This window comes from Pongo pygmaeus, chromosome 6, assembly GCF_028885625.2.
Source record: "Pongo pygmaeus isolate AG05252 chromosome 6, NHGRI_mPonPyg2-v2.0_pri, whole genome shotgun sequence".
NCBI classification, from domain to species: domain Eukaryota; kingdom Metazoa; phylum Chordata; class Mammalia; order Primates; family Hominidae; genus Pongo; species Pongo pygmaeus.
The window spans coordinates 104,332,930-104,360,161 of NC_072379.2; the positions used below are offsets into that span (position 1 = coordinate 104,332,930).

A 27,232-nucleotide genomic window follows, 5' to 3' on the forward strand; every position below is an offset into this window, starting at 1 on the left:
CTCTCTCTCTCTCTCTGACAGAACCTTATCTACCCCTGGGAAGTGAAATGAAGGAACTTGAAGGTGGCTCCCTCCAGCTCTTCCCTACCCCCATGAATAAGGCCTTGTCATGGTCCAAGCTTCATGAATTTGTTGCATAATTCAATGGCTCTTCCAATGAGGAAGTCAATGCAGGGCACTGGAATTTTGGCTTCAGGCACATCCATCCCCTAAGTCTTCTATGTTCTGGCCAGTGTACAAACAGGAAGAAGAGGCAGTCTCAGGTCTCCTGGGTCTTATTGTCTGAGGCGAGTACCCTTGAGGATGCCACTTAGCGATTGCTCTAGAACTGTGTAATATTAAATTAGTCTATTAAATAAATACCCATGACCACAAACAGTGGGGCTGCTTAGCTGGTCAAATTGATGAAGGCCATATAATCCCCATTTTCTCTCTCTTCAGAGTTGGGGAGTTGTGGGGAACTAGGTAGGGGATCCTTTAAGTGATAAAAACTGGGGATTGGAAAGCTTGCTAAACTCCAAACACAATCCTTGTTACTGTGCTAGTGACCCTGACTTTGGCACCTCTAGAGGGCAGCATGTGAGGGAAGGGGGTGTTTCTGTGGGGACAAGGGACAGGTGCATTAGGCAGAAGTCAGGTCCTGGAGGGTGGCACCAAGGACAGATCAGGGAAGAGAAAAGACCTGGAGCACAGGGCTTAGGTGAGGCCCAGATGCGACATTGCATTGGCCTAGGCAAGGGGAGACCGCAGGGGAGGGCCAGAGTGCCAGGGCCAGAGGTACGGACACCTAGGAGCTCACCTGTGTCCACCTTGACAATGCCTGACAGCGATCCACTGACACAACGTAGGTCTTAGCCATACTGTGTGGCATTTCCACTCTTCCTTCTACGCTCAGATTTTATTTACTCATGATGCTTCCTTAACCCCCAAGTGTGGTTTAAATGCCCCTCTACCCCTACCTGTGCCCCATAACACCCTATATCTCCCCATCATAGCCTTGTCACTCTGCATTGCAGCACCTGTTTGTAATTGGCAAGCTTTGTACAGGCAGTAACTATGCCTGCCTTGTTCACCACTGTGTCCCCTGCATCTAGTACAGTGCCTAATTAAAGACTTAGAAGTCAAGAAGGCTTTGGTTAAGGAACTTGGGTTGTAAGGATGCGTGGCTTTGCCTGGGGGAAGGAATGTAGGGTTGTGTTTGATGCTGTCTCTGTCTTCTCCTTAGGAAACTATCCAGATGAACACTATCTTTGATGGAGAAGCCATAGATCCAGGTAATTAAGTGGCAATACCACTGTAAGAATGCTTTTTATATTCCAGACTGGTAGAAGCATGGAGGACCTTATCCAATTTCCTGCTTTTAACTCATTTTGTCAATCCGTTTGGCTATGTTGCCTATATAGTGCTGACTCTTCTAGGCTAAATACAACGTGAGAGCAGCTGTGAACCCAGCTGGCTAGCAGATGCTCAAGTACAGGGTCACACTTACGTGAGGCCTCAGTGGGTCTCCACCTAAAGGCTCACATTCAAGGGCCATGCCTCTTTCTTGCCTCCCTTCCTAAATTACAAACCAGTTGAGGGAACTGGTGAATCCAGGAATCCACATTTTTTTTCCTGCTCTTTGGTACTGGTTGCCCCCCAAGCCCATCCACATTCTTCCTGGATGCTTCTAATAGCATTTTATTAGTAGTGGAAGATACAGAGAAATGGCAAGTGTAGTTTCTTTTTTCCCTAGATCAGGGCCAAGAATTTCCTCTTGGTCGGCAAGATGAACATAAGGTAGAGCTGGCCTCCAGAGCTCTCATCACCCCCGTGAAATCAGCTCCAAATTTAGCTCCTTTACACTCATCCCTCTGCTTACAAAGGCTCAATTATAGACGTGAATAAAGGGAAGGAAACCAAATTCAGGAGGCAAGTGTGTTGGCTTCCTGCCACCCTCATATGCAAACGGCACCGGTCCTCCTCCTAAGGAGGATGGCTCCTCTCCAGTGAGAGGCTGCCGCCGCTGCTGCTGCTGCTGCTGCTGGAATTAAATTTCCCTCTATTATTAGGTGCTTGTTACCATAATGTGCCCACATTAGCATAAGTGCTGGTGGGATCCTGAGCTGAGAGGCCACTCATGCTGTATGGAAAAGACAAGGAGCAAGGGCTTGCCTTAAACCTGATCTTCCAGAGCAAAAGCCTCTTCCAGAGCAAAAGAGGGGATTTTTGTGTTTTTGTGTAGTTGAGAGAAAAAAAAAAAAAAAAGAAAGACATGAGCCAACTGGCCTAAATCAATTAGCGTCTGCTGGCTAGGACACAATAAAAATGGCTTCCTTGCATCGTCTCAAGTGGGACCAGATTTTTGTATCTGTGTCTACAAATTGCTGCTAACCTAACATAAATAAAAATCAGCCTTTACCTTCTCACTTGGTGAGTTCCTTTTTATAGCACGAATTCAGGGGTCTTTTAAAACAAACAAAATGAATCAGAAAGTAACGGGTAATCCCATTAGAGATTGAACCTAATTTATCCAAAGCTTGCATGGAGTTCAAGAGTTACATGGCCTTCTCATCCTGCAATTGAGATGTCCTTGAGACGCTCCTAAGCCTTTCTATCCAGAGAGGTTTGCTGTTTGCTACCTGTGTGGTCTGAGCAGCACGGCTTGTGACAAGGGCAGGCTGGTGGAGATTGTGGGGCTATTCACACACCTGCTGTCTGTGTCAGTGATTCACACCTTCTAGTGTGCTTCATCTTCCCTTGGGAGTCAGAACAGAGCAGGGTAGAAGTGGGGGAAGAGACAGTCATTGGAATTTTCTGGTTTATGTGATTGTTGTATTTTTGTTTTCACTAGTGACCGGGGAAACATATGAATTCAACTCAAAAACTGGAGCCAGAAAGTGGAAAGATCCACTAACCCAAATGCCAAGATGGAAAGAGTCCAGCCCCCAGGGAGCTGCCCCACGCAGAGTCACTGCTGGGGAAGGGATGGGGTCACTGAGAAGTGCCAGCCGGGAAGAAGATGAGCTGACTGGCAAAGCGTGGGCTGAGGATGCTGGTCTGGGTTCCAGAAATGAGGGTGGCAAGCCAGGCACCCCAAAGAACAGAAATCCAGCCTTCATGAACAGGGCTTCCCCCAAACCACACCCAGGAAAGTAAACAGGGTCTAAGGAGGGGCCTGTCAATCACTGGGATGCTGCCTCACCCTAAATTCTATGGGAACAGTGTGGGCATGGCATAGGGGGGAAAATGTGGGCTGAGGGGATTCAGACATCCAGGGTCAAACATGGGATGTTTGGCAAATTTTTAAACAAATAGAAAGGAGTTTGATCACATAGTTGCGTATTCTGAAATGATACAGGAACATTTTCTATCAGATTTCAGAACTACCTGTGCTTCTGATCAGCAAGACTGTTAACTTTGGGGTGTGGAATTGTTGTGTTTCTTCTTTGCATTGACTGCCAGGAAGCTCTATTCTGTTCACCATAGGAAGTTCATAGGACTTGCTGACATAAATAGTGAAGACCATCCTTACATCCGGTTTCCACCTTATTTTCCTGCCCTCATTTTAACATCACCCAGATTTCTTCAGTTATAAATATACCATACACCTTTGTAAGTCACCTCAAATCTTCTTCAAAAGAAGCAGAACAGTGAAAAAACAGACGAATAAGTTAAGAGTTGGTCATCTGGAAAGAAGAAAACTCAGTAGGCACCTTCTTTTGTTTTTTCTTGTGGTGTCCGGATCAGCATCCTGCATGTGAAATTCATCCGTGTTGTCCTGTCTAGCAGTACTTCAGTTATCTTCATGGTTATGTCTGATTTCATTCTATGATTATATCACAATTTATCTATTCTACACTTGGGTGGCAGCTGCTTCAGATTTTTTACTTTTAAAAAATGTACTTAAAAGTGAACTACAGGCAGGGCATGATGGCTCATACCTGTAATGCCAGCACTTTGCCAAGGTGGGCAGATCACCTAAGGTCAGGAGTTCAAGACCAGCCTGGCCTAGATGGCAAAACCCCGTCTCTACTAAAAAATACAAAAATTAGCTTGGTGTGGTGGTGGGCACATGTAATCCCAGCTACTTGGGAGGCTGAGGTAGGGAGAACTGCTTAAACCTGAGAGGTGGAGGTTACAGTGAGTTGAGATTGTGCCACTGCACTCCAGCCTGGGTGACAAAGCAAGACTCCATCTCAGAAAAAAAAAATAAAAGTGAATTACAACACTATGAACTTTCTTGTACATGTCTTTTGGTGAACATAAACACTCACTTTTTTGCTCATATACCTAAGAGTGGGATTGCTGGAGCAATTGCTGGATGCTGCCAAAGAGTTCCAAAGTGGTGGCTCTGATTCACATTCCAGCAGCAAACACTGAGAGTTGTAATTGCTCTCTATCTTTGCCAACACTTGGGATTGTCAGTCCTTTTAACTTTAGCCATTCTGGTTAAAATTACTATTGAAGTGAAATCACTGTTTCCTCAAAGCTGAAACACCATCAGCCTTACAACCTACCTGCCTTGCTCCTTCCCACTTCCTATGATCGGAAGGAACTGCAGGACTCTGAGTGGGGACATACTGGAAGCCCCATCTAGACATACAACTCAGACTTCCACCTGTAGGCATGAGCAATGAACTGGGAATAAATGGTATTATGATGGAATAGGAAATGTAACTTTCCAATGTGTGCCTAGCAGAGCCTGAGCAAGCTTCACTCAATCTCTATGCCCTGCTGCCCAGCTGCTGCGACCCTAGTCTAGTAACCCTAAGAAAGGTCCAGGTGAGAGTTCATTGGAGAAGCACTCCCTTCTCAACTGGGGAGTCAGGTGAGAGCTTACCAGGTCCACAAGGTCCTGTGGGAGACAGACTGGATCCATCCAGCAAATGCAGAGCTTCAGAGAGAGCAGCAGCTTGTTTACTGTGTGCCTAGTGCCAGTGTCACTTCTCAAGCAAAAGAAGCATTTGCAAAATGCCTGTCCTGGCCTAGATTGAGCGTGATTTATTAATAAGGGTTGGTTGCCAGGGAACTCCCTTGAATGGATTTAAACTTTGCAAAAGAAGGAGGAACTGTTCATTTATGCAGGTTAAAGTGAGTGAAGTGGCTGATTGCCCATTTAAGGCATTGCAAATCTGTGGGGCCCGGAGTCAAATGCTTTCCTCGGAAGCTCTCAGCTTCAATGCAAGTAAAATGAGGTTCTGAGAAGGCTGAAGGGGGACTTAATAACTGCTTATAAGCCCATTAAGAATGATTAAAAGAGCCGAGCGAGGTGGCTCATGCCTGTAATCTCAGCACTCTGGGAGGCTGAGGCAGGTGGATCACCTGAGGTCAGGAGTTTGAGACCAGCCTGGCCAACATGGTGAAACCCTGTCTCTACTAAAAAATAGAAAAATTAGCTGGGCGTGTTAGCAGGCACCTGTAATCTCAGCTACTCAGGAGGCTGAGGCAAGAGAATCGCTTGAACCCAGGAGGCAGAAGTTGCAGTGAGCCGAGATTGCGCCACTGCACTCCAGCCTGGATGACAAGGGCAAAACTCTGTCTCAAAAAAAAAAAAAAAAAAAAAACAGAATGATTAAAAGGAGAGTGGTGAGCAGCTGTTCTTTCTTCTCCAGTGATGACAGGGCAAGAGGGAATTGTGCTTAATGGCCAGAGAAGAGATTTAAGTCAGGCACCAAGAGGGACTTCCTGAAGCCTGGGGCCTCTCTGAAGAGCTCAGTGTCTTCCCTGGTGATAGGCAGGAAGAGCTGAGTGTCTTCCTAGTCACAAGGCGAGCCTGGAGAAACTCAAGAAATAGGGGCAAGAGTGCGCCAGGAGGAGAGAACACCTGCTGCCCCTTTTCTTTTCTATATCTGGCTATTTGGTTCGGGTAAATCCAGAAGTCAAAGTGTCACCGGTGGAGGGTCTTGACTGCAAGTTGTCCAGGTTCTTGGTGTTTTCAACAAAGAATGGAACAAAATGCCCAGCAAAGCAAAGAAAGAACGAAGCAACGAAAGAATGAAAGCAGGGATTTATTGAAAACCAAAGTACACTGCACAGTGTGGGAACAGGCCTGAGCAGTGACTCAAGGGCCCAGATACAGAGTCTTCTCAGTCCAAATACCCCTTAGAGGTTTCCCCTTGGCCACTTCATGCTCACTTCATGGAAATGAAGTGGTGGCCCACAATCGGTCTGATTGGTTGCAGGAAGCAACCAATCAGAGACTGAAGTGGAGTTACAAAGGTCGTGCTCCTGTGCAAACATCTGATTGGTTGCAAAAAACAACCAATCAGAGGCTAAGGTGAAGTTACAACGTTGCAACGAAGACTCGGCTGGCAATCAGTCTGATTGGTTACAGACAGCCAATTTCCCAACGTTGACCAGGTTTTGGGGAAAAAAAATTATCTGAATAAAATGAAGACAGCAACCATCGTGGATTTGGTGAAAGTTTTCTCCCATTTCCCTCTCAAGGCCTTAAACAGGTATGAGTTGATTATAGCCAATGTTTACTTTTCTCATTCTAATTCATTATAAAACTGGGGTAAATACGTTCAGAAATTAGACCACGTAGCAATTATAATTGTCAAAGACTTTGAAACTGCATAGTAGATTATGACATTGGAGCTTTTTGTTGTGCTCATTAGAAAGCAGGGTCTGCAACTCAGCCTGTGTGGCAAGCACAGGTGGCTCACAAGCAGAAACTGGGAAATGACACTTCTGCTCCCCAGAGCCCCCTTTCACATCTGGGGTTCTCATTGTTTGCCTTTTTACTTAATGTATTTTGTAATGGCTGTGAAAATTAAGCTACAAAATGAGTGAACATTGAAGAAAATGATTGCTATTGAAACTTGGGATTTCTCATTTCAAACTTAGCGTGTGTTTATCCTTCCTATTCATTCAATAAATATCTGTGGAGCAACTACCATGTGCCAAGCGTTGACTCATTAGGAAACACAGCAGCTCCCATCCCTGCCCTTGAGCAGCCGCCATTCTGTTTCTACAGCTGAATGTGGCCTGTTGATAAGCTATTCCACAGAGTTCTAGTTCCAGCTGCATCCTGGCCTATTTGCTCCTTGGATCCTTGAGTGTTCGACTTGAAAGATAAATTAGCCAGGAATAAAATCCCCGGAATCTTTCCCCAGAGGAACAGATAATTCAGAACCTTAAAAAAAAAAAAAAAGGCACAAAGCCCTTGTCAGAAAATAGTTGAGATGTCCAAGTAGGGCTCCCAGTTTTGGGCTATCAGGACAGTAGACTGTTAATGCACCTCCAGATGGCAGCTCTGAGGCAGTGTGACCTCTGTGTGCAGAAGATGAAAGAAACCTGACATCAGCGAGCTATTTGATTTGGAGTTCAGGGCAAAGGTCAAAAATGGGGAGTAGGGGAGATTCCCATCACCCCAGGACCCTCTTATGTGTCACCTGCACTGGGGGCAAGGTGTGGCTCTGGCTCTCAGGGAATAACCCAACTGAGAAGATAATCAGCTCACTCAAAAGACAACCGGCTGCCACAGAGGCCCTTTCTGAGAGGAGCTAAATGAGCTCCACATGCAGTGAGTGCTGCAAAAACTAAACACGGGCCCACACAGCCTCTGAAAGAATAATGGGCCTGGAACCTGCAGTGGTATTATAGGTGGAGTTGAATTTAAAGTCGAAGAGAAATTTGGAGGAAAGGCGAAAGCATTTAGAATCCTGGTCGTCAATCCATTTTCAGCTAATACTTGTCTTGTGTAACCTAGAGTGGCCTAACAGAGCCTCCTGGATATGTAGCAAGCACTCAACAAACATTTGTAGAACTGGATTGAATGAAGCAGGCTTGTGGTTGGCCTTTTTTCCACGTCATGTAGCAAAATCACAACTTTTCTAACTAGAGCTAGATAAACATGGTCATAATCAACAACAGATAGTTTCTGAGTACCTGCTAGGTAACTGGCACTATTTTAGGCTCTGGGGATACAACAGTAAATAAAACAGTATTCTTAGTGTTTATATTCTAATGAGGTATAAAAGACTGAACATACAACAGAACCACAGAGAGATGGCTGGACTCTATATAAAAACAGAACACTGCCCCACAACCTGCAGCAGGGAAACTGCCCAGGAAACCCACTCCCTTATCTATAGTTATCATAGATAATTATTATAATGAACAACGCATGAAGCCGGCCTGCTATCAGACTTGCAGGAGGCCAGACTGCTATCTCTAGTGACAATCTAGGAAGCTAAACAACCCATGTACCAATGGGCCCCAAATGGCCAGAACTTGGTTAATAACTGATAGCTTCCCTATTTTTGTCCCTGAGTCCTAATTAGGACCCATCACAGAAAGCCAAATGTGCACCCTAACCAATCACATAGGCTGCCCTGCCTCTAGCCCACCTCCAGCTTCCTCCTGCCAACAGCCTGTAAGCAGGGCTCACCTGAAGCATTCCCTGGTTTCCACCATGAAGCTCTCCCTCTCCTCTGCCTGCCTTTGGGCCTCTCGCCAAAGGCAAGTGCCAGTTGCTGACTCCCTTAATATAGCAAGCTCGGAATAAATGGCCCTCACTTTATCATAGGGTTGGTCTTTGTTTATTCCCACTGAGATGATAGACAAACAGGTTAGATATATACATATATGATATCCTAGATATAAGTACGTGTGTGTGTATATATAATACATATATATATATGAGATATGTGAATGGTGTTAAGTGCCGTTAAGAAAAATAAACAGGGTCAGGGGTTATGGAGGATGGCCACTTTAAACAGGTGGCCAAGGAAGGCCCCTGTGGTAAGGGGAGATTCAAACGGTTGATGTGTGGGCAGGGGCTGTGCAGATAACTGGGAAGAACCTTCCAGGCAGTGAGTACAAGGCAACATGAAGTGGAGGAACAGCAGGAGGAACAGAGTGATGAGCATGAGGCTGGAGGATAGGACTTCAGAGAGGGGTCGGTGGGGAGGCGGGGGCGGATGAGTGTGTGTATGGTGGTGAGTGGTGGTGTGTGGGCTGGGGGCTATGTGTGGAGAGGAGTTTGCATATCACATAGGGCCTTGTAGGCCACTGTAAGGACTTCGGCTTTTACTCTGAGTATGATGGGAGCCATTGCATGGTGTTGAGAGGAGTGACATAACTTACTTATGTTTTGAAGGCATCTGTCTGCTGATTTGAGAAGAGACTTAAGGAAGGGAGAGAACAAGGGTAGAAGTAGAAAGATCAGCTCTGTAGCTGTTGGATTCATCCAGATATGAGATGGTGGGGGCTGGGTCCAGGGGGGCAGAGGTGGAGGACAGTAGAAACCTTGTGGTACCTTTGCGAAGGAGTGTCCTGGATATGAATGAAGTCCTGAGTTCTCTTGAGCCCTGTTCCTGTATGAGATCAAGGCTCCCCAGCAGGCATGAGCCCCTCCTCAGTGGAAGCTACCAGATATAGTCATTTTAGATAACACTGAGCGGCTCTCCCGAGTGGGACTGCCCCATGCTTGGTCTGCAGCAGGGGAATGGCAGTCATGTGTGCACACATAGGTGTGTGGGGAGAGTGAAGAGACCAGTCAGTGTTCCAGCCACATCGTACTTCCCGGCAAGATTCCAGTCAATGCCCCAAGGAAACAGGAAACAGGCCTGCCGGGTGATTTCGAGGTCTGGACTCTGTGCTCCGCTGTGAAGGTGGTTGCAGGCAGCCCTTAAGCTGAACGGTGCATTCGATTGGCTCTCAGTCTGAAAAAGTACAGTTCTGATTAAACGTCAGGAGACCTGAATTGTAGGAAACTCTAACTTCTGTCTAGGACTCACCAGAGAGTTGAAGTTCTTAGAAAACTTGTCTGTTTGGGGGAACAGAAGGAGATGAATGTGTTCTGGAAAACCGGAGCCTTATGCCCAAATTTTTGGAGACGGATCTCACTTAAAATGGTGTATCCCACTGTCCCCATGGGTACAAACCATACAATCAGTTCTGATGCCTGGTTTGGAAAACATGATCCCTGTCAGTGTTGAAACCGAGGCAGGGCATGCTCGTAAACTCTGATTTTTCCCATGTGACTGCGAGCTGGGCTATCCGGGTGAGGCTGGCCCAGGGCCTGGAGTGAGCATCGTGGATGCTTACGCTCTGGGCCACAGCGCCCTCAGCAGCCTTTTCATTAGGGTGGTGTTCAGAGACAGCCTCTGGCTGCTGCAGCCCCTTCAGAACCCAGGGCAGCTGAGGTAGGGAAACCGCTTAATCTGATTTATAGGCAAGGCTCACAAGAGTTGCACTCCCCACACGGCCCACCTCATTTGCTGGTCCACGGTCAGAGCACACTCCAGCTGGCAGGCTAAGGGTCCTTTTTAAAATAACAGTTTTATTGTGATTTAACTCACATGCCATAGAATTCAGTGGTTTTTAGATATTCACGGAGTTGTGCAACCACCACTTCTATATAATTCCAAAACATTTTCATCGTCCCCAAAATAAACTTCACGCACATTAACAGTCATTCCCCATCCCCAGGCATTGGCACCGCTGAACTGCTTTCTCTCTCTATGGATTTGCCTATACTGGACATTTCATAGAAATGGAATCATACAACGTTTGTCCCTTTGTGTCTGGCTTATTTCAATTAGCATAATATTTTCAAGATTCATCCACATTGTAGGTCCATTAATTCATTTTTATGGCTGAATAATGGCCCACTGCATGGATATACCGCATTTTATTTATCCATTCATCAGTTGATGGATATTTGGGTTGTTTCCATCTTCTGGCTGCTATAAATAATGCTGCAATGAGCATTTGCATACAAGTTCTTCTGTGGACATTTGTTATTTCCTAGGTATACACCTAGGAATGGAGTTACTGGGTGATGTGGTAACTCTATATTTACCTTGTTGACCAACTGCCAGACTGCTTTCCACCATGGCTGCACCATTTTAAATTTCCACCAGCAATGCTCAAGGGTTTCATGAGCTTTTCAAACAGATAAGTGAGGCACCCTTAGCTCAGGTTGCAGTGTGGGGCATTCAGCCCTTCCCAGCTCCTTTCTGCTTTGGTTTGAGGAGTCTGGTCTGGCGTGCTGGCACACCTCGCCGAGGTTAGCAGCAACAGCTCCTGCTGCACCTTAGCAGCCTGCAGAGAAGTCTCTGGAAACTTCATGATTGCAGTGCGTGCCTACCACAAGCGGGCCCTCCACCTGTACCATCTATAATCCTCATGGCATGCCTCTGAGAATGGTCTGCATCTTGAAGATCATATCCACTTTACAGATGAGAAAGCTGAAGATTGGAGAGATTAGGAGACTTGTCCAAAGGTCACAGAGTCAGGATGGCAACTGAGTGTGTCTCCTCTGAGCCTATGCAGGAAGGGCTTAGTGATGGCCTTTGATTTGTGTTCTGATGGGAAAAGGGGTCAGGTGACTGGACCCCCAGATGGATCCTCTGGCTGAACAGCTCTCTACCCTGAAAGTCCAAGGCTGCTCATGGCTGCAGAAATCTTCACAGGTTCAGAATCAACACCAGCCTCTGCAGGAGCAATGTGTTCTGAGCATATCCTGTCTTTTGAGGCTTGAGTTAGGGGTCTGAAACAGCCCCTGGCCTCCTGCAACCCTGCCAAGCCCAGCGCACTGCTTTGGGCAATGCAGGAGGCAATGTTTATTCTTTTCTCTGTTCTTCACACACCCACTACGTATCTGCTGCTGCACAAAAGCAGCCTCATCCTGGCTATGAGTACTGAAGTGCCTTCCAAGCAGAGATCCTAATCACTCAGGAACAGCCTCTACCCAAAGGCTGAGGGGCTGCAGTAATCTATGTTGGCCAGCAGGGGCGTGGCCTCTCTATTTGCCATTTAGCGTCCAGTGAATGGTCCAGAAACGCCTCTGGTAAAAGACTGACTCTCCCTTCTCTCCACCTTCTCCCGAGCCTTTCAGGGTATGTGGCCTCAATGCCTGCGGAGAGCAGCCACAGGGCATCCCATGCCAAGATTCCACCCTGTGGCCACCCCAAAAAACCACAGCAGCAATGTGGTAGCTGGAAACCAGGGAATGTGGTGGCACCAAGCCTTCTGGAGGAGGGAGTGAGCGGCTGCTCCACCCACAAGTGGCCTTTTCCCAAAGGGCCCAGGACAGCTATCCTGGCATTTTGCCAAGCAAACTATGGCCACTGACCAAGACAGCACCCAGCTGGGTTCAGAACAGGTCGATCACTGTTGACATATGTAGAGAGGGTTAGAATCCACGGGGGTTCCTGGCATCTCGGAATACACACCCCTGAATTTTGTTTCCTTGACATACCATCTTGCTACATGCTCAGGAGAGTAAAGTTCCCAAATTCTATGTCTTTGGTTGAGTGTGAGTATATGTGTCTGTGTAAGTGTCCCTGTAGTCATAAGGAAAATCACTTTGCATTTATGGAATGCCTGCTACATGCGAGATCACGTGAGGTCTTCACATTTATAATTCTACTTAATGTAGAATTTATATGTGTAAATTTAGTTTAAATATGAAGAATTGAGGCTCAGAAAGGGTGTGTGACCTGCCAAAGGTCACACAGCTAGTAAGTGGCAGAGGGAGGTAGGATCTGAAAGCAGATCTGACTTTTAAGCCCCTGTGTGCCAAGAGTAGAGTCTGACAAGCCTAGTAAGATAGCTGACCCTTGGCCAGGTGCTGTGGCTCAAGCCTATAATCCCAGCACTTTGGGAGGCTGAGGCAGGCAGATCACTTGAGTCCAGGAGTTTGAGACCAGCCTGGCCAACACGGCGAAACCCCAGCTCTACCAAAATACACAAATGGGCTTCACATGGTGGCTCAGGCGTGTAGTCCCAGCTACTAGGGGGTCTGCAGTGGGAGGATTGCTTGAGTCCAGGAGGTCAAGGCTGCATGAAGCCGTCAGCGTGTCATTGCACTCCAGCCTGGGCAACAGAGTAAAACCCTGTGTCAAAAAAAAAAAAAAAAAAGGAAATTAAAAAAATAGCTGAGCCTCTTGTTGCTGCCACCCCAACACTGCCTCAATCTTGCGGTTGCTTTGAAAGAAAAGGGCAAGGCTGGGAGCAGAGTCAGAAGGGGAGGATAAGGACAGAATTTGCAAGCTAGTTTATTTAGGAACTGGTGAAATTCAGAAGGGTTGAAGGAGGCCTCTAGGATGGCGACCTTTCCCTAAGCAGCACATCGGTGTTACCGGGCACCAAGAGAGAAAGGTAAAAATGAGAATGAAGAGCAATAATGGGAGGTGGGGAGATAGAGGCTGGTGGCCGGAAGACGCTTGCAAGGGGACTCCCCTGCCTGGGGGGCTGGCAGGAGCAAGCACAACCTTCATTCTCTCTAGCAGGGCCAACAAAGGGCAGCTGAATCACAGTATTTCTCGAGAAATAAAAATTCCTAGCACATCCCTGGGGCCTCGGGTAGAAAAACTGACAAGGTGTTGATTGAAAACAGACCGCGCTGTGTGCGCCCGCAGAGTGAGGCTGCGCTCGCACAGGTTCACAGCGACACCTAGTGGTCTCCTGGGGCACCTGCCGCCTCTGCAGAAATGGCAAGGTTGGTGGGCCACAGGGTGACTGGGTTCCTGGAGGAGATTTGGGGTCCAAATCAGACATTTCCTCTTCTCCCTTGCTGTCAGCACGCATATTTTGCACAACTGTCCACCCTCCCACTTTGTGAAACATGTCGGTATTCTGGGGAGAGTCAGGGGTGGGGTCGGGGGCCATTGGTAAAAGACTGGACTTCCTGGTTGGACACGGTAGCTCACGCCTGTAATCTCAGCAATTTGGGAGGCCGAGGCGGGCGGATCACTTGAGGTCAGGAGTTCGAGACCAGCCTGGGCAACATGGTGAAACCCCGTCTCTACTAAAAATACAAAAATTAGTCGGGCATGGTGGCACGTGCCTGTAATCCCAGCTACTCAGGAGGCTGAGCCAGGAGAATCGCTTGAACCCAGGAGGTGGAGGCTACAGTGAACCAAGATCGCGCCACTGCACTCCAGCCTGGGCAACAAGAGCGAGACTCTGTCACAAAAAAAAAGAAAAAAAGAAAGACTGGACTTTCTAATGTTCACCCCAAGACTAACCAGGTATGCATATCCAACTGGCTCTGCACCATATAGATTTTCTGAAGTGGTCACTATTTCCTCTAATTTTATTCTCTTCATTTATTCAATATAACTAAACATATTTAATGGTGAAATCTTCAGATGGCTTTTACACAAATGAATTCTCCAGTCAGAGAAATTTCTTTGTTGTCGACCTGCTCAGAAAATAGAACAACTATACTTCTATATTAGGTCAAAGACCTTGGTGTGCATAGTGACCCTGATCAATAAATCTGCTTAGAAATGAAAACAATGCATCTCTTTCTGGATAATAGCACTTGAACATTTTTGTTCCCTCCCTGGCCTCCTCCCATGCCATTTAAGCCTTGGCTAATTTCCTTGTCTGAAGGCCCCCTGGAGACAGAGCATATCCAGTGTAAGCACAATGCCTGAGACATCGTTGATACTCAAAAATGATTTCTTACTGAATGGCTTCAGCTCCTGATGGAGCAGCAGACGCCACAGGAGGAAGGTCAGAGAGTTCAGTCCTCTGTGAAGCGCTGCCAGAGGATTCCAGACTCTGAAGGGAAATGATCAGACTAGCAAAACCCTTGCGAGGGGGTCCCTACCTGCAACCCAGCTTCTTGTTAATAGCTGGGGATGACTTGTGCTTAAGTGGTAGCCCAGTGTGGCATTTGCAGAGTTCTGGAACAAGGCTATTAAACGTCTGTGGGCTGGCACTCCTGGGAGGGCTCCATGTGGCCATGCTTTCCAGACCCCCTCAAAAGCCCCACTGGAGCCTTTCCTTGTAAAGAAGCCATGAGCTTCTGTGAGCCAATCCTGCTGGGATGAAAACCACTGTCTCCAAGCTAAATTTTATCCAAATTACATTGGCCAAATTGTGTTGTGTTAACTGGGTTTCTTTCTGGTTGCAAAGAACAGAGAATCATAGGTTTATTGGGATATAACATGTGAAAATAAAGAGTTGGCTCCATTGCTCAGTCTGTCCAGAACCCAGAAGAAGCAGAAGACCTGACTTCTAGGGTGGTGTAGTATAATAGATATTAGTCATATTGGTGCCACCCCAACATCATTTGAAGAAACTTCTTAAATTTAGAAAATACGCCATGTGAGGGGTGCCACCTCACCAGGGTGGAGATCAGAACTCAGTTACTCAGACTCTGTGCAGCTAGGACACAGGCATGTGACACAGGCTTTGTGGATTGGATGCAGTATGATGAGATTTCAGTCCGGAAGAGTGAAAAGCAAGGGAGAAGCTGCTGCATGGGATTGTTCTTGGTGATGGGGTAGAACATGGTGGAGGGACATGGAACCCCAGGGGCAGCAGAGGCAGAGATGATAATAGTAACATGCACCAAAGGCAGTGGGATCGAGCCTGTGACCAGACAGGTGAGGATTTGGGTATTGTTCGTGGCTGCAGAGTGCCAATCCCTATTTCTCTGACCTTGCTGGAGAGTCTGTGAGCCACTAATATGCGTCCATAAGTTCTTTTTTTGTTTAAACAAATCAGAGTGGATTTTGTTGTTTGTAGGTAAGAATCCTGATTGATAAAAGCATAGTGAGGACTCAGGGAGACTGTGATCAGAAAGTCATTTAGCATGCAAGGCAGCTGTAAGAGGTTAATGTCAGGAGTTCAAGGTTCTTTGCTCCAGAGAGGTTGTGCTCAACTATTTTGTTCGGGGCTGAGGCTGTTACTGCCTGTTTAACATCCTTTAAGCAATAACCATTTTCTTCTATCAAGTCCTGTATTCTGGTGGGGCTGACATCATGCCGTAGCTCCAGAACTGGGCATATGACCCAGGCCAGACCAATCAGATCACACCTTCTCCCTGGCTCTGTTAATTGGTTCAGGGATGGATACGTGTTCCAAGGTGGACCATTGAGAACTACCCCTGGGACTTATGCTGTAGATCTAGGGAATTATTCCTTATCTGCTGATGCTGCTAAGCTGGAAGGAGGTCAGTATGAAGCATGAAGCCAATATTGGTTACCTTGTTGAGTGTGGGAAGAGCTTGCCAACCGAAGAATAATGCCAACTGGAGGAAAGAAAAATAAGAAGAGAGAAAGAAACAATAATTCCTCATGATGTTGGGCATTTGTATCCAGCCATCATTGAAGTCTGTTCTATCCCTAGATTTTTCAATGACATGAACCATCAGATTCCTTTGTAAGTTAATTTTGAGTTGAGTTTCTGTTACTTGAAACCAAAAGGTGCTGACTAATACAATGGCACATGTTCAAATACCAGAATTTTTGGCAAGCCTTTAGAAGAATTAAATAACATCCCTGGTTATTACAGCATTAACTTGGTTACTCTGCAAGCCCATGTCTTTGAGAATAACTGTTATGGCCCCAACTGTGCTCTCTTCTGTCCTCACAAGACAGTTTTCATATATTCTGGGAAACTTGGTTGTGTTGGCACACACTTATCATTATACTCTACCTCTTCCCTCCAATATGCGTGTTTGGGATTCTCCCATTCTATGAGGAGTATTCCTCTCAACATTCTGTCCAACAAGCACTGTTGTAACAATACATATCCTCAGTTGCAACAAAAGGTGCATTTTCTACCTTGAGCACAATGTGTTAGCCACCTGTGCAAGGTATGCCGCCAACCACTGTGGGTGTGCAGAGATGTTTGGGTTCAGAACCACTGGTCCTAGGGCTCTGGCATCAATACGACTCTCTGCCTTCACCTCTTCTAAGTGTTTCTTCAGGACTTTTGTTCTGCTACCAGTTGGCTCATTTTCTCTTTATCTCTAAAATCAGCTTCCTGGCCAGGCATGGTGGCTTATGCCTGTAATCCCAGCACTTTGGGAGGCCAAGGCAGGAGGATCACTTGAGGCTAGGAGCTTGTGAACAGCCTGGCCAACACAGCGAGATCATGTTTCTATAAAAAAAAAATCTCTTTAGACCCTAAAATTAGTTTTCTCAGAGGGAAAGATAATTCAATTGATCTAATTGCCAATTTGAATTCTCATTTGGGCAGAGTTGGTTGAGCTGGGCCATATCAGACAATCCCACTAGTCCCTGGACAGGAGGTCTTGGGCAAGGCATCTGCCCCTGTCCAATCACAGCTGGCTAAGAGGAGGTGTGGGTCACATGGCGAAGAACAAGGCAAAGCTGAATGAGGGACAGCTTGGGGACACTTCCCTCCTTGGGGGCTGTGACTGGGCAGTTTTTCTTAGGCGAGAATGGTGTGTATGACAGCTACCATGATCGATGTGTCTGGTACATTCTCCCATCCTATAAAATGAGAAAAGCAAGATGATGGCAGGGGATGGAATGATAATAATTATCAAGGACTGGCTTTACCTTCAGCACCTCACTTCTTCCTATGTCCCACTCATCAGCTGTCTCTGGGAAAGTGATCAGCTTCCAGGAGCCAGAGGGCTGACTTTGAGGGGCTGTGAGGAAAGAGGAACTGCTCAGCATGGATTTCAATATCCTCAGCACGGAGCACATCACCCTCGCTGTGGGCCCAGTGCCTTTAGAGACGGTGAGAGTTGAGCTGTGGGCACAGAGTTGAGAGCTGCGTATTCTCAACTCCTTCTCTGAAGCCAGACAAGGACACATTTCCCCTATAGCCTCCCCCTGTAGCTGAGGGCAGGGCTGTGGATCCATATGCTGGCCTCTGTCTTGGTCTTCTGAGTTTATCCTATGGTTTGCACCAACACTCTACGGCAACTCCAGAACCTCCAGCTTCAAGCCAAAGTGTTTTCCAAATAACCAGAAGAGTCCACCTGGGAGGCCTGGCTCAGGCCAGCCCCACGTGTGAGGGTTGGCAGCTCTGACATTAATTAACTGTGTGGCCTTTTAATGAACTGAAAGACACTGGAACACTGCTTTTCTTAATAAAATAAAATCTCTAACCACCAAAGTTGGCAGTAGGAGGAAATCTGATAGGGGTGGGGCTGTACTAGAAGTCTCCCTTGCCTGGTTTGAATGTTCTGGCCTTGTCCCTGGTTGGGACAGCGTATTAAGCTGGGGCAGCTACATCTTCCCCGGGCTGACTTCTGCCAAAGCCTAGAATGCTATCACTAAAGTTTAATTCCTTTTTGTATTTAAAGGCTCCTGGAGTCCTAGAGATGCAACTCTGCAAACCTTAGCAGTTTGTTTCTCCTAAGTTGTAGGGTCTTTGCTTAGGGTTGATTTATTTAATCCATCAGGTTCTGGTGATTTATTTGATTTTCTGTGCCAAATGAGTGTCTCGAGACAAAAAAGTGATCTCTAGACTAAGTGAACAACACCAAGGTGACCTGTTCCCACTTTGGAGAAGACACAGCTTAGCGGTTAAGAGTGTAGACTTTGATACTTGATGCACTTGGGCTCAAATTTTGGCTCTACAATTACGAACAGCGTGACCTTGAGTAAATGATTGAATATCTTGGAGCTGTGTTTCCTACTGTGTAAAATGGGGATGATGATGCCGTAAGTCTGCCCCATAGTGGCGTGTGTACATTAAGTGAGATCACGTGCACAGTAAGCACTCAGGAAAGACTCACTGTTTTTTCCAGCTAGGTGGAATTTCTCTGGGGAGCTATCAGATTTTTTTCCTAGAGACTGCTGGGTGGCCCACACTTTGGAGCCCTTCCAGGTGGGGGTGGCAGAAACATCATAGGTGGGCATCATGGATTTTTCCTCCCAGCTCTGTTCCTTCTGCCTCTTGGTGCTTCAGGCCAACTGTTACTAGTTGCAGAGAGACGGCCAAGGCAACAGCAGGCTTGGAAGGTGCAAGTCTGGACTGGTCGTTCACCGAGTGGAAGGTGTTTGGAATGCAGAGGGGCATGAATGAGCCACCACTCTTTAGTTGGGGTTTTCATTAAGGACATGTTGCTGTTTGATGCCACAGGGCACAGGACTTTCAGAGCAGGGGATGGGCATAGGGGAGGATTCCCCACTTCTGGCCATTCACTCTGGTCTTTGAACATCACCTGGCTCTGAGAAAGTGGCTCGACAGGACAGGCCCCCAAGCCCAGGATTTGGGAGACCTAATCTGGGCTCAGCCAGGCTTCTGTTAAGTCATTGATCTAAGGAGCTGGCAAATCCCTTAGGAGAGTATCTGGAATTGACGGCCCAGGCAAATCCAGGCTCTGCATCTCAGTTTTGCACATACCTTATCGAATTTAATCCTCGTAACAATTCTGAGTTGCACAGTTTAGAGAGGAGGAAAGTCCCCACGGAGTTTTAAATCTGGAAGAACTTTGAGGTCTTCTGCTTTACCCTCTTGTTATGCAGATGAAAAAAGGAAAGCCCAGCAAGGGTGAGGCCACTCAGCTAATTAGGAGCAGAGCTAGAGCCAGATCTGGAACCTTGTTCTTTTAGCCGTGCACACTGTAGCTAACGCAGGCGGACCCTGTGCTCTCTTGAAAGGCAACTGCATTGCAAGCCCCATTTAGGCTGCTTTGTGCCTCAACCCACATCCCCATCACCAGTGCAGCTTCAGGAATGGTCCTTGGTGGGGCAGAGGGGATGAAACCAGCCTGAGCGACAGCTCCAGCTTTCAGCTACCCGAAGGAGTCTCTTCGAGTCCTTGCCAAGACCCAAACTGGAAATCTCAGACTTCGGACAAGAATTCTCCAACTGTGGGGATGAGTGCACCCAGGCTAAGCCAAGCTCTCCTTGGCCTGTCTTTTGTTACCCAGAATTCCCGAAAGTGCCGGGACTTGGCTAGGTGGAATTTGAAAGCCTGATCTCTGGTTTTAATCCGTTAAAATAGTTGAGCACAGACTGTTTTCCCAGCACTGGGCTGCCTGTGCACCACCTGAAGTCGGGGGCAGAGTCCTTTGCACAGTGTCTGGCAGGTGCTCCATAGGAAGGGAGGGGATACTTGAAGCAGAGGCAGGTCTCGAGGAAGACGGGGTGGCATTTTCAGAAGAAAATCCCCCAGAAAGGGCGGCCGCCCCATGCTCTCCTCCACGGCATTGTGCCAGGCTGGCTGTGTTGCGGCTTCCCTTTGGGTTCCCCTGGGTGGAAGGGTGCTCACTGAGGTGTCTTTTGGGTGACGTTGCCCATGCAAGCACATTTCCCCAGAAACACATCTGCTCAGCTGCACTAAAAATGGCATCTTGGTTGACTTATTTAGTGTCCATTAAGTTCATATTCAAATTAACATTCAGGATGGGATAGAGGAGGGGTTACAACACCCGTAAGGGGTTAGAGAGGCATTTAAAATGGATGAAGATCTGTGTACCAGATGTTTGTTTCACCTAAATAAAACAAAATAATAAAACAGAACAAAACACTGCACCAAAAACATTCTTTCTGGGAGCAGGGAGAGAAAGTTCCATGTCTCTCATCCCTTTCTTGGGCTTCACCCCAAGGTCACAGGTCCCTGCTGGTGTAGTGGTGGCCTGTAGATAGGCATGGAGCCCCGTTTCATTGTTGGAGTTACACAGGAGTGACTGTGGCAATCAGCATACAACAGACTCTTCAAAATCGTGAACAACTGGGGGGACCTTGCACATGGAGGGCCCACTGTTGAGAGAGCTGTGCCATGGCTGGCCTCAATGCTGGGGAGCGTGTGGCTCTCCTTGGGTCAGCAGAGCAAAGGTAGGGGCATCCGAGAGGGACCCTGGGAGCTCCTTGCATTGCTTGGACCATGAGCCAGCTGGGGCCGGGCCACTTCCCACCAAGAGGGTGCCCACGTTCCCTTTTCTGTGGGGCTGGAGGCTTCCTCTTCACCCTCCCCACCCCTCTTCCATGCAGGAAGCATTGCAACGTCTAGACAATGTCTGTATATCTCCTCTGCCTGGAGCCAAGTAGCCTGTGTGGTCCTGCAGCAGAACACAGGCCCGCGCTGTCGACCCAGCTCATCCCCACCCAGGAATGATGATGGAATGGGGGATGCACACTTGCTTCACTCTTCTTTCTCTCCTTTAGCTCTGTGAGCGCCCTACCCCCAAAGCATATTGCTTCACCGGTGCTGTGTGAGATTATAGAATTCTCAAACCTGGTTCATGACAGGGGAAGCCTAGAATGGGCCCGCCTGGCAGGACACCTGGATGAGGTGTCTAGTTCCTCCCTGGGAGCTGCCCATGTGACCTGGATCAGAGGCCCTTCTGGAACCACCACCTCTGGGACAGTAAACTGTCGGTGACTGTAAGTAGCACCTGTAATGCCACCATCAGCCCCAGAGGCACAAAGCCAAGCCAGACCAGGAGTCTTGAGGGGGAGAACATTCATGGAGGAGGACTTCTGCGGGAAAAGGGGCTAGATCTGCCTTTGCCACTGCTCCTAAGACAGTCCTTCTCATTTCTCCCTCATAATAGCTGCTCCCAGCCCAGCCCTCCCCCGCATGGCACCTCAGCTCTCAGTCCAGCACTGCCTGCTTTACTGCTCTCCAAGTCCCATGGAAATGAATCATTCTGCTGGCTTGCTGGAATGCAGTTCCCTATCTTCCAGAAACCAGTGGCCTTTGAGAATAACTAGCATTTCTCAGTCTGTGATAGAGATGTCCCTCTGTTCACGCAAGGTGAGCTCTTCCAAGCATGTGCACGTAGCTCACGTGCCTGGGGAAATAAGCCCTTTGCTACCTGGCAAAGCAGTGGGGAGGAGAATACTTTGCCTGGAAACCTGACCAGACCCTTAATGAATGTTATGTGTAAGCTTAGGCTGGGCAGTGTATTTGGGACAACAGGCATTGAGTTTCAGTTCCACAATTGTGCTCTGCTCCCTCACATCTCAGGGCCTTTTTACCTATAACCCTGCTGTCTGGGATTCAGCCATTCATTCCTTCAACACATGCTTGTTGAGTACCTCTTATACTGCAGGCTTACACTCTCATCTGCAAGGTGCTGAGTGAACAAGACACAGGCAATGGGGGTGCAGAGAATGAAGGTGAGGTGTGGCTTGTCCCTTCTTCATATTTTACTGGTGCCCTGTCTGTGACGGTCACTATGAGGGCATCTGAACAGTGGTCTTGATGCAGGAATTTTTACTCCTTAGCTCAGCTAGATCTGGGTTCTTGTCTCATGACCAGGAAAAATTAGGCACATGGACATCAAAGAGTGAGTGGAATAGAATTTATGAAGCAAAAAGGGAAGCTCTCAGCAAAAAGAGGGATCCTGAAAGCAGGTTACTGGTTGGCCCCCTTCATAGTTGAATACAAGGGGCTTCTATAATCCACTGTTGGGGCTGGTTTCCCTATTTGTATGTGGCGTGAATTCCTGGCACCCCCATCCTTCTAGTGCACATGCAGGCCCTTAGTCTGAGCCACTCCACATTGATTTATTTCCCTTATTGCGCGTGTGTTAAAGGACAGAACTTTTCACTGCGAGCATGTTTAGGCAAGCTGCCTGTGCACAATGACCTTGGCAGGTGGGAAGTTCTCCAGGGGCCCTCTCCTATCTGCCTAGGAGAGTGCTCTGCCTCCTGCCTCTGTCAGTCTCAGGGCTGATCAGCAGAGAATCCCATAGGGGTATAGGGTAGAGAGAGAAAGGGGAGACTCGGGGCAATTCAGGAGGGCTGGAAGTGCAACCTCTCTCTTTCCTGATATTAATCAGACCAGGGCTTCACAAACTTTTGACCATGATCCATTACAAGAAATATGTTTTACATTACAACTCAATATAACATAGATATATGAACATATACACAGGAAAGTACACACCTGGCAAACTGTTATGAGACATTACCAACCTTTATTGTGTGTGAGGAACTCTGATATCTTTTTGTTCTATTCTATTTGTTCTATTCTATCCAAAATGATGTTCATGAATTTTGCAGCCCACTAGTGGATGGCAAATGTCATTTTGAAAAACACTGAAGGGCCAGGCATGGTGGCTCACACTTGTAATCCCAGCACTTTGGGAGACCGAGACAGGTGGATCACTTGAGGCCAGGAGTTCAAGACCAGCCTGGTCAACATGGCAAAATCTCGTCTCTACTAAAAATACAAAAACTAGGTGGGCATTGCACACCTGTAATCCCAACTACTCAGGAGGCTGAAGCAGGAGAATCGCTTGAACCCGAGAGGTGGAGTTTTCAGTGAGCTGAGATTGTGCCACTATCCTCCAGCCTGAGTGACAAGAGTGCGTCTCCATCTCAAAAAAAAAAAAAAAAAAAAAGAAAAGAAAAGAAAAAGGAAAAACACTGAAAGTAAAAAAGGGAAGACAGCTAACACTGCAGGAAAAAGTTACAATCAAATCTTATTTTGAATGCATTCAGGGAACCCTCTATTTAGATCACCAAGGTAAATTCTTCTGTAAATCAAATCAATCTATTCTTAATTTGTATTTAAGAAGACCAAGCCTTCTACTTTGGGGCTTGTTTAAAGCAAAATCCACTTTACTTGCCAAGTCAGGTCTGTAGCCATTTTTGTGTGGTCTGTGAACTAAGAATGATTTTAAATGAAAAAAAATCAAAAGAATAATTTCACAACACATGAAAATTATATAAATTCAGATTTCAGTGTGTCTATTCATTGGATCACAGACATTCGTTTGCATATTTTCTATGGCTGTTTTTGCATTACAGGAGAGTTGAGTCTCTGTTTTAGAGGCTAAATGGTCTGCAAAACCTAAAATATTTACTGTCCAGCCCTTTACAGAGTTTACCAACCTCTGGGTTAAAATGTGGTATTTCTTATGCTGAGGATGGAGTGACCCCCAAATAAATGGTTTTGCTGGTGAGGAGCCTTCAAAGGGCTGGCTGAATGAGAATGCCTGGCCTTCCAGAGCCTTCTCTGGCCAGCAGGAGCATCTGTGTGATGCCACTGTGCGGTGAACTCATCTTAACCGCATGAGTGGGCGAGCAGCTGTCCAGCAGCTGCCCAGAGACCCAGACCAGCTCTCAGGTACTGTGTGGCCTGGCTGAGGGCATCTGGGGGCAGGGCAGGGGCTCAGCGGGTGCAGCCCTTGAAAAATTCACCAGAATTAGACTCTGATGTCTCCATTTGATCTTTTCTTACCTCCTTGTCTTGCCTTTTCAAAGGCCACTCTTTTCTCTGGCCTTTTCTTCTTTCTTTTGGCTTATATGACCCCTGCATCATTATTTCCCAAAAAAGAATGTGGCAAAGTAACTTTTTGAAATGTTAATGAACCCCCTTTTTCCTTTTTTCCCCTCCCTCCCTTCTCTCTCCCTTGTTTCCTTCCTTCCTTCCTTCCCTCCCTCCCTCCCTCCTTCCCTTCTTTCTGGCAAGGTCTTGCTCTGTCACCCAGGCAGGAGTACAGTGGTGCAATCACAACTCATTGCAGTCTCGATCTCCCAGGCTCAAGTGATCTTCCTGCCTCATTTTAAATTTTTTTGTAGAGACAAGGTCTCAATATGTTGCCCAGGCTGGTCTCAAACTCCTGGGCTCAAGTGATCCTCCCACCTTGGCCTCCCAAAATGCTGAGATTACAGGTCTGAGCCACTGTGCCTGGCCCGTCTGTTTTTTTCTTCACCTCTCCTTTCCTCAAACTCTGTGCCTCCCCAGTGAAGCAGCTAGGCTGTTCTGCCCTCCTGTTTCAGGGGAGTAAGGGATTGGGCAGGGAGTTTTTCTGTCTTAACTTCAGGGAGGCCTGAGAATTCTCAGCAGAAATTGTTTCAGCGAACATCAAAATAGAGCAAGGCTTCTCCCACCTCCTTGAGGTGGGTAGGGAAGCAGAGAGGGATGCTCAGTGCAGAGGAATCAGTGAGTGAGGGGAAAAGACATAGCATCTGAAGACACAGAGGCCAGCACTCAGGACATCCATCAGAGGACCGTGTGAAAGGCAGGTTCAAGTCCACCTTGACCACTCAGCCTCCATTGCAGTCGGTGGCATCTAGTGCCACTGGCTGGCCTTCCTTCATTGTGGTGGGGATTTCTTTCTGCAGCAGCCAGTACTTCCTTGGTGACTCCATACAGAGCATGACACCGTCCCAGCCTCCAGCTTTGGTTCTTTCCCCATCTGACATGCCCTAGGAATTCACTGCCTTTGCAGTTTCCCTGGATCTGAGTTAATCCAAGAAATAGACAAAGGGGCATTGAGTGAACAAGATGACCAGCACATCCTAGGTTCCCAGAGTTCCCATCGCTAGGTTGGGACCTCACAGGTTGGGCTGGTGGTAATGCCCAGGGCATGTGTGTGTGTGTGTGTGTGTGTGTGTGTGTGTGTGTGTGTGTGTTCCTTGGCACTCACATACGTTTGTGTGTCTGTGAGGCTGTGTGATGGGATCTGGGAACTGGTGGAAGATGAGAATAAAGGATGGAGCGCTAAGGAGTCAGGCAGGCAAAAACAACGCCCACACACCACGCGGGTGTATGCCTCCCGGGTCCCATGCACCTGGGCGTGTGAACCCTGCCCCCCTCCTGCACAAGAGCCCAGTCTACTGTGCCTGAAGAGGCTGGACCTGACGCCGGCCTTCCCTTTGCTTCATTTGTGAGATACCGGCTAGTCCAGTCTGACTTCAGGAGAGCATCTCTGGCTTTTCTGCTCCATTCCTAGTTTTGGTTCTTCCTTAGGCCCCGCAATGGAGAGAGGAATAGAGCAGAGGAGAGGCGGCATTTCATCTCCCCACACTCTGGCCCAGGACCTTGTGATGACTTTCTCTAATTTCAGAGGTGGAGACAGGCTTTCTCCAGCCCCCTCCTGTGAAGGGACAGTGGGGCCAACTTCCTTCCCTCTCCTGTGCCAGGGCTTAAAAGCTTGACCTGCATTTCGCAGAAGTCAGGACCAGCTTGAGTTCAATTACAGTAGATTGCTTGATCTCATTTATTTTCTCCTGTATACTTGAAGTTAGGACAGCTTTAATTTGAAATGGAAATTTATGCAAATACTATGTAAATTAGGTCATTCCCAGATTAACTGGGGGAAAAAATCTGGTCGCCTTAGCAGGCACCATCTGTTCCCTCCTCATTCTTTCCATATCTGAACCCCACCCCCCCCTTTCCCAATCAACTTTGAAACTTGTTTTCCTGTGGCTGAGAAAAGAGATCGTTCAAGGGAGGGAAACTAATCCCCCATCTGTTTTCCAGGTGGGTCGTTCCAATGTCTGTTTTGCGGCAAGAAGAGGCTCAGGTGAGAGGCTGGGAAGACTTCAGGGTTGGCTCCGGGTTAATGGCTGCCACGCTCCACACATGTGCCGCCTCCTCCTCGTTCCTCTCTTTTCTCTTGGCCTCCGCTTCCCTTAGGATTCTTTTCCTCCTTCTCTTTGCCGGAAGTCTTCTAATGGCACCCAGAAGCCTTCTTCCTCCCTCTTGTGGCAGTCGGAGTAGAAGGGCTTTGGGGTTTTGCAATACCCCCAGAGTTGTTGGGAACTTTTGGGTCCATGTGTGTGCTGGTTGGGAGGCTCAGGGCCCAGGTGGCAGGCTCTGTCCTGCCCCATGGCTGCAGCTCACGCCTGTGGAGCAGGGACAGCTTCAGTCCTGCTCTGTGAAGGCAAGAAAGCCAGGAGCCTCAGAAAAGCTATTGATGTGAGGGAAGCAGGGGGCCCCAGCTTCGTCATTCCGCATCGCTTTCTCCTTTAAGGGGACAAAAGTGAGAAGACTTCCCAGCGATTCATTCGCTCCTCCATCCTGCAATGAAGCAGAGCCACAGCTGCCCCACCAGGAAAAAGCAACTTGGGGCCGGGCGTGTTGGCACACACCTGTAGGTCAGGAGTTTGAGACCAGCCTGGCCAACATAATGAAACCCTGTCTCTATTAAAAATACAAAAATTAGCTGGGTGTGGTGGCGGCCACCTGTAATCCCAACTACTCGGGAGGCTGAGGCAGGAGAATCACTTGAACCTGGGAGGCGGAGGTTGTAGTGAGCTGAGATTGCACCACTGTACTCCAGCCTGGGCGACAGAGCAAGACTCCATCTCAAAAAAATAATAAATAAAAATAAAGAAGCAATTTGAGGGATACTTTTGTTGCTGTTAGCCACTGAGTTTTTTTTTTTTTTTTTTTTTTTAAACAGTCTCATACTGTCGCCCGGGCTGGAGTGCAGTGGCGTGATCTCAGCAACCTCCACCTCCCAGGTTCAAGTGATTCTCCTTGCCTCAGCCTCCCAAGTAGTTGGGATTACAGCTGCCTGCCACCACACCCGGCTAATTTATTTTGTATTTTTAGTAGAGATGCGGTTTCACTATGTTGGCCAGGCTGGTCTCGAACTTCTGATCTCAGATGATCCATCCATCTCAGCCTCCCAAAGTGCTGGGATTACAGGCATGAGCCACCACGCCCGGCCTAGCCATTGAGATTTTTGAGGCTATTTGTTATTGCAGCAAAACTTAATGAGAGCTTACTACTACACCCTCTCATCTTCCTCAATCTCTCCTCAAAGCTGCCTCAAAATTTAAAAAATTCTTTAATGTACTCATGTGATATTTTCTCGTTT

General features: G+C 47.5%; 1 protein-coding gene across 1 annotated transcript in view; it reads left to right on the forward strand.

Moving 5' to 3' along the window:
* Positions 1 to 6,881, forward strand: part of CDHR3 (cadherin related family member 3) — a 72,587-nt gene extending 65,706 nt beyond the window's left edge. Inside the window, exons 18-19 of the mRNA XM_054495490.1 lie at positions 1,226 to 1,274; positions 2,834 to 6,881. Coding sequence (XP_054351465.1) covers positions 1,226 to 1,274; positions 2,834 to 3,138 — 354 coding nt within the window. The 3' untranslated portion in view covers positions 3,139 to 6,881. The remainder of the gene's footprint in view (positions 1 to 1,225; positions 1,275 to 2,833) is intronic.
* The last annotated feature ends 20,351 nt before the right edge of the window (positions 6,882 to 27,232 follow it).